The following is a 7,740-nucleotide window of genomic DNA, read 5'->3' as shown; positions in this document are numbered from 1 at the left end:
AAAGAAGGAATAAAAAAAGAGTGAGTGTAGGAGGAATTCATTAACAGATGAAGTAAACCCTAATTTAACCTATAAGGAAAGAATTAAAAATAAAATGATGTTTAAATAAAAAGAATTAGAACTTAGCTTTTCGAAAGGCATGGCGCGTAGTCGGAGGATCTTGGAGTAACCCTGAAAAGTTGCACAAAGAGAAGAAATTTTTAGTGTATTAAAGATCGACAACCCTAATTGGTGAAAACAAACCAAGTAAAACAATTAATTAAATAAATAGCTATTAAAAATAAAATGTTTAAATAGGTTAAAATAAAAATAAAAGGGGAAGGTTTTTTGAAAAGATTCGGGGCAAACCCTGATTTTTAGGGAACAAGGTTTTAAAGTTAATGGAAGACATCTATCTAAAAAAAAAACCTAAAGCTACTAGGGTTTCTAAATGCATCGAGGTTAACAAACCTAAAAATTAATTATTAGTTTCTAACCTAATTAATTTTTGAATCGGCTAATCCCGATTAAATTATTTTAATGACCCTAAATTAACCCAAATTTAAATTATTAAAACTAAATAAAATTACTAACTCAAATTAATTATTAAACTATAAAATTAATTAAACTAATTTAAGTTTAAAACATAAGCCTATTAATATGTAATCTAAAAAACAAATTGATCTTGATTTATGTAAAAAAAAGGGTAATTATTTAATGGATAATAAAGGGTTTTGTTTTAATTAAAAAGAAAATAAATAAAATCAATTAGAAAAAAGGAAAAAAAGAAAAAAAAAGAAAAAAAAAGGAAATTGAAAACTCAGCGTATGATTCAGTGGAGGTGAGTTTTGAAGGTGCATGGTGCATATGCGCTCTCAAGAGCGTTGGATCTGAGCTTGTTGGAGATCCAATGGTTATCGCGCGAGGGCATACCATGTTCCAGTGTAGCTGCATGCATTAGATCTGCAAAATACATTTTTAAGAAAAAACCTGGGCGAAGAAGGGTTCGAACCCACGCCTCTGTATGTGAAAGCCTTAAATTCGCTCTTCTCTCCACTGGATCAGTTTTCGCTTGCTGTTAGTATAATCAAACAAGAGTAATAAAAGAAAATAAAAAAAACAATATTTTCAAAAAAAAGAATACGCGCGCCATCTTCGTCTTCCTCGCGAGAACACACAGACCTATGGCCACGGTTTTGTTCCGTAGCGATAGGCTATACCCACGGTTTCTGGGCGTGGCCATATGTCTCCCTCATTCAAACCTGCAAATTGTTAGCGAACAGAGCACAAAAACATTCCAGATAGACTATAGAGGGCCTCCCGAACCTATTGGATTCATTAATTTGGATTAAAATCAACCCTAATCAAAAACCCTAAATCTAAACTCACGAACCCTAATAATGGTGAATGATTCGTTTCGTCCTTAAACTTCAATCCAATCATCCAGAAAGCATCGAATCGTTAATATAAACAAGAATATGGGATCAAATTCAATTAAAAACACGTGAATGCATGGAATCGAAGTTAAAATTAAAAGGAAAAACCAAACTCATATTTTGCGTTTCTGGGTGTATGGAAGATTTGTAAATATCTGGGATGAATCAGAGAAACTCCATGAACGTGTTGGGATGCTCTGATTTGCTTGAATCGCCCTAGAATCTCGACTGCAACTTCTCTTTTTCTCACGGATTCCTTACTCCTGGAATAGGGTTTTCTTTTTAGATTTTCCTCCCCCTTGCGTTTGGAATGCTTGTCCTTATGTATAGGAACACATTAGGTCAAAACTTGGGCTGAATCTTGGTGATTTGCAAGATTTATAATTGATTGATTCTTGAACGCAAACTTTCCAATATTGACTCCAATTTTGTTCATCTCAATCCAATCTTGGGGAGCACGAATTTCAATCATGTATATGCTTAATATTGTGATTGGATTTGATTAGAATGAATAGCCAAATCAAATCTTTGATTTTTTTGCTTGATTTATTTGAAATTAATCACTTTTAAATGAATAAAAATTCATAATAAATCAAATAAATTCTATAAATTTGCGCCAACTGGATTTTAAGTCTTAGATGACTTGAGGATCAAGCTTGGGCCAAAAAATATTGGGCTCCTTTACAAGAAAATTCAATTTGAAGCCTTTTGTTTCACATTTTTTTCTCTCAAAATTGTCCAACTTTGACAAGGCATATCTCCCTCAATTTTTAAGATATGGATGATTTTTAGGACTTTTTGGAAACCTCAAGATGTCCTCTACAGGCCACTTTGGAAGCTTTTTTCCATTTGGAGAATTTATCTTGATGATATGGGCTTTGACAAAAAACTGCTTTTGGTTGACTTTCAAAAGGACCTATAATCTTTTAATCCATATCTCTCAAATGAAGCATTTTTAGACTTGGCAAGAGAAAAAGTTGTAGAGAAATCAATTTCCTTCAAATTGAGCTTTGGATGAGAAATTTCTGATGTTCCATGTGAAAGTTATGGCTGGTCAAAGTTTAGTTGACTTTCTCCGATGAAAACCCTAATTTAGAAACTTTTGGTTTTGTTGATTTCTGATCTTTTCTTGATGAACCATGATCAATCCTTGATCAAATGATGAATGATACTTCAAAATAAGGTTGTTGACAAAAAAATCAGGAGTTTTGACTGTACTTTGACCACAGTTGACTTTTAGGTCAAACTAGTCGACTGTTGAGTTTCTGAGCAATTGAGTGGTCAATCCTTGGAATTGAAACCTGAATTTGTCATGGAGATAGTTTGAAACATCATAAGCCATATGAAACGTATTGGAGCCTTTGATTCATTGTTTTTATTCAGAGAAATCAAAACCCTAGTTCCTTGAGCTATTGTTCATGAGAATTTGCCTTTTAGTCTTGAGTTTTTGGGAAGTAAAATGAGATGGGCAAATTTTGGGGTATGACACTTGGTATTAATTATCATAAAAGCAATTTGATTGGCATTAATAATGATCTTTCTTTTTTTGGAAGCCGCGTCTTCATTTCTATCTTGTAAAATGGAGGAGAGCAACTTTTTCTTCCTCGATATCCCTATCGGCTTCGATCCAAGGAAGAAATCAACTTGGAATCCTCTTTTGATCAAGATGAAGAATAGGTCAGGGGTTGGAAAAATAGCTTTCTAAATTTGGGAGGTAGAATCACTCTTTTGAAGTCTATTCTCAATTCTCTAACTATCTTCACTATGTCTTTTTACAAGATACCGATGAAGGTGGTTAAAGAGTTTAATAGGATTCAAAGTAATTTCTTGTGGGGGGGGGGTGGAGGAAAGGAGGAATATTTATTTAGTTAGTTGGAAGAATGTGAACTTACCCTTTGAAAAAGGGGGTTTGGGGGTAAAAAATATTTCGGTGTTTAATATAGCTCTCCTTAATAAGTGGAGGTGGAGGATTTTTCAAGGGAATAATTCGCTTTGGTACAACGTGTTGAAATCTCGGTATGAAGATTTATCTTCTTATGTATATAACGGTGGTAAGGGAAGTAAAGACTCTTCTTTGTTTTCTTCTTGGTGGAGGAATATTGTAAAAATTGGTAAATATTCTTTTGGCGATCCTATTGTGGAGTGTTGTAGTTCTGCTATCCATAATGGTTTAAATACTTCATTTTGGGAAGTAAATTGGTTGGAGGGAGTTATTTTAAAAGAGGCATACCCGAATCTTTATAAGGTTTCTCGTTTACAAGGAGTGTCGGTTGCGGCAATGGGAGGATGATTAGAAGGGAATTGGCATTGGTGTGATTTTTGGATTTCCACGGCTACTTTGGAGGACGCCACTCTTATGGAGGAATATTTTTCGTTTCGGGAGCGGTTGACGAATTTTAGTGGTGGGTCGGAAGAAAAAGATGAGGTTTCTTGGGCTTTCAATTCCGGTTCCAAATTCACGGTTGCTTCGTGTTATGAGTTTTATGTTAATGCTCAAATTTCTTTTGGTCCTCCTCATAAGTACGACAGTGCTTTTTGGCTATTATGGAAATCAGACGTGCCTTTCAAAATGAAGGCTTTTGGTTGGAGACTCCTTCTTGATATACTCCCTCTACAAATGATCTTTTGGTTTATAGAGGTATTTCTATTCCTTTAGATAAATTAAAGTGCATTTTTGTTGTTTTGATGTAGAAAATAGAAATCATTCTTTTTTTGGTTGTCAGGTGTGGTTATGAGGATTTGGAGTGCTAGCTCAATGGGTGGGTAAGGTGGATAGATTGGAGGATGAGTGTTTGCCGAATTTTATGGATTGACATTTGTTCTTTCATATAAAAAATGTTAAGGAGAGTAAGATAGATGTTATTTGCCTCGCCACTTCTTGGACTTTATGGTTGGTTAGGAATACAGTTTGTTTCCGGAATGAGGTTTGGAACTTCAATGATACGGCGTGGAACATAAAGCTTTTGGTTTGGAAGTGGTCTTTTTGTGGAAAAATTACACACTTCAATTATTCATTTTACGAGTTTAGTAAAAATTTATTATTTCTCTCGTAATTTAATTGGTTTGTAATTTTTCTTTTTTGTCGAGTCTTCCCGTCTTCTCGTGTATTCATATTAGAGAACCCTTAATTCTCTTTTATATTATATCTTGCTTAAAAAAAAACATTGCCTCTATATCAGCTAAAAGACTCTTAGAGTTTACATTTACAACAAAACAAAAAGTCTTAGAAACACTTCATTCCAAACAAAAACCAAGAAAGAGAAAAATTACATTTTCTTTGAACAAACTAAATAAAAAGACGACCACCAATAGACGATGTGAAACTCCAGTCACACAAAAAATTACCTCACAAAAAAAACACAAGAGATTCAAAAACCTCCACAAATTTTAAGCAATTATTCACAATAAGCTCTGTCACCTAAGATTAAAGAATCAAATTATGTTTAGTCATTCAAACTTATAAGTTATACATTGCCACTCCAACCTAACCTATCACATTTTTTATTCAAAATCTTAATGCACTAAACATATTAATCACCTGTAAAGTTTGCTAGTATTAATTGATGCAAGAACAACGATGTTCCAACTCGAAACCAACACCATCAATGATGCCTAACTGCTCTAGTTTCAGAGTTAGACTCGTCCCACATGTTTCAGCAACATTAATTGATTAATTAATTAGTAGTAGCTTCATAATTAATTACACCCTTGGCCCAAAGGAAAACCAATTCCAAAGAAAATAACACCTAACTGCACCACACAGGATGAAGCACTCAATAAATGTACCTTCTTTGGTAGTTCATACATCCTAAAAAAAGTTTATAAAATTTTATGAATAACACTATTAATAAAATGAAAAAATTGAAAATAATTTAAGATAAGCTTTTTCCACAATTGTGTAACATAGATAGTTATATATTATGGCTATTTAATGTGCAAATTTGTAGTAAGGTTTATCCATTTATTGCTTCACCCTCTCAAATTTATGGAGCAATGAACATGACGCAACACCTTAACGCTCAATATAGCATTTAATGTAGTACTATAACCGACGTAACCTAATTAATGCAATTTCAACATTTTTAATCTTCATTAATTATTTACTCAGATTAAGTCATCATCTTGGTCTTTACAAATATACTACTAGATTAGTTAATTTTAAACGTAAGAATTACTATAATCTCACTCAACATAGCTTTATGTAATTTACATTTCTTACTATGTTAATTATGTCTTTTATTTTATTTTTTTTACAATTAAACATTTTATTGTTCTATGTAGGGCATGGGACAAAATGAATGAGAATTATATGTTGATTAACGTTAAATTTTCAATTTAATTTAATTTTTTTAATATACAATTTTTTATTTATAATATACTATAGAATTGAATTAAAAAATAAACTTTATAACTTTTCATTACTAGAAAGAAAATCATAATATAGAACATTTTGTTACAACTTTAAGAAACATAGATAAATTTAAAAATGATGAAATTGAAGAACAACACTCTTATATATACATAAATATGATACACTAGGTTAGTTTCTAATAAGTCACACATTGACTTTCTAACAGTCAAATTTAATAAACTACTAAGAGGTAGATTAAACACTACTACCCTTTTGTTTTTGAATTATATAATAATAATAATAATCTAAAAATAAAAAACAACAACATAGGCTTATTAATTAATTGGAGCAAAGAGAAGTGATTTTTTTTGTTGTTGATGATGATTGTGATTTATGACAAGAAACTAAACCTTGTTCTCTTCAAGAATTTAGAAGGATTCTGATCTGGTGGTGGATGCATGAATTTGCAATTAGGGCAAGAAGGTGATGATTTGCAAAGCATTACCAACATGTGACACCTCATACAAACCGTTGCTATCATTTCTTTGTAATCTCCATCTGAATCTGATGAAGATAACCATGAAGGAGTTGTTGTTGAATCCTTTTTCTTCTTCTTTTCGAAATTTTCGTAATTGATTTCTTCTTTTTTCTTCAATGTTTCACTTGTTAAATTAAGCTCTAGGTCTAAGCTTATTTGACCCATTGATGATTTTTCAGGTAAAAGCCATTCCTTCTTTGTTTCTTGAGTTTTCATATTCATTTTTGTGTTACACAAATGTGACTGCATGAGAAAAATAAAATATATATTAAATAAAAAATATTTTAATAGTCTGCAAATTCTAACTCAACAAGCAGAAACCGATATTAGTAGATTGATCATCATCAGGGTTCGAACATATTAATATATAAAGTGATAGAAAATTATATATGTATGTATATGTACCTGAAGGGTGAGATATTGTTGCCATTTATCAGAAGGCAAAGGTGTATTGAGATGAAGTTCAATATCAAAGATGGATTTTGTTGTTTTAGGATGATCATGAGTTTGGTGATCCTTGAAGAATTCATGATGAGAAAGTGAATGATCCCATTTTCTCTTTTTTTGTGAAGCTTCAAAATCTGTAGGAGATTCTTTTTTTGGAGTCATGGTGAGTGCTTGGTGAAGTGAAACCATAGCTTCTTTAATTTCTCTGTGTTGTAGAAGTAGTGAAATGTTTGATGAGTTTTAGGTGGTTATATAGTAGTGAAAATTTTGGATATTTATTATTATTATATTGTATGATGTGTCATCCAAGTGGCTAATTTTTCATAGTACATGAACTCATTCACCTACCCATATTAAATTTCTATATTTATATATTGATTAGACTTTGGATATTTGGTATTTTATTCTTGTAGTACATTTTAAATTTAATTTTCACTTTTTAAATTTAATTAATATTTTGATTTAAAATTTCTCATTAAAAATTTGGAAAAGGGTAGTTAAACAAAAAAACAATAAATATTTTTTTTATGGAAAAAAAATGAAGATAACATAACATTATACATTCTTAATTAGTTTGAAATTTTGTTATGATTAATGTATAAGTTTGGAAGGATAGTAGTAACAAAATGGACTAGTACACAGCTTTCCATATATCTGAAGTACTTCTTTGCCAGGAGGGACCGGTTGAAAATATGAAAGTAAGTATATGTTAAAATATAATTATGAGAAAATAATTTAATATTAAAATGTATGCTGGTTTTTTGAGCAATAAGTTTTAGTGTAGATTAGATTTTTTTTATCTTCCCTGTCATAAATTTGTCATAAACTATCATCTAATTATATTCCACGCAAAGTTGAAAAATATTTTTAAAAAATTTAAGAATTTCCAGCTTAAATCTTTTGTGCATAAAGAATAATGGTTTGTTCAAAAAAAAAAAAGGTAATTTAAAATGCTTGCATAGAGTTTTTCGATTTTTCCATCATTCCAT

General features: G+C 31.2%; 1 protein-coding gene across 1 annotated transcript; it reads right to left on the bottom strand.

Annotated features, from left to right (window-relative positions):
- Nucleotides 1-5,901: 5,901 nt before the first annotated feature.
- On the bottom strand, nt 5,902-6,972 carry LOC131629264 (uncharacterized). The gene is made up of 2 exons (XM_058900067.1): nt 6,710-6,972; nt 5,902-6,547 (listed from the first exon to the last, which is right to left on the bottom strand). Exons 1-2 carry the CDS (start codon nt 6,938-6,940, stop codon nt 6,158-6,160), a joined length of 621 nt encoding a protein of 206 aa, XP_058756050.1. The 5' UTR covers nt 6,941-6,972; the 3' UTR covers nt 5,902-6,157.
- Between the last annotated feature and the right edge of the window lie 768 nt (nt 6,973-7,740).

The sequence above is a fragment of the Vicia villosa genome, unplaced genomic scaffold (genome assembly GCF_029867415.1).
Source record: "Vicia villosa cultivar HV-30 ecotype Madison, WI unplaced genomic scaffold, Vvil1.0 ctg.000540F_1_1, whole genome shotgun sequence".
NCBI lineage: Eukaryota > Viridiplantae > Streptophyta > Magnoliopsida > Fabales > Fabaceae > Vicia > Vicia villosa.
Note: the sequence above shows the minus strand (reverse complement) of the source record. Positions and strands in the feature narration are given on the sequence as shown.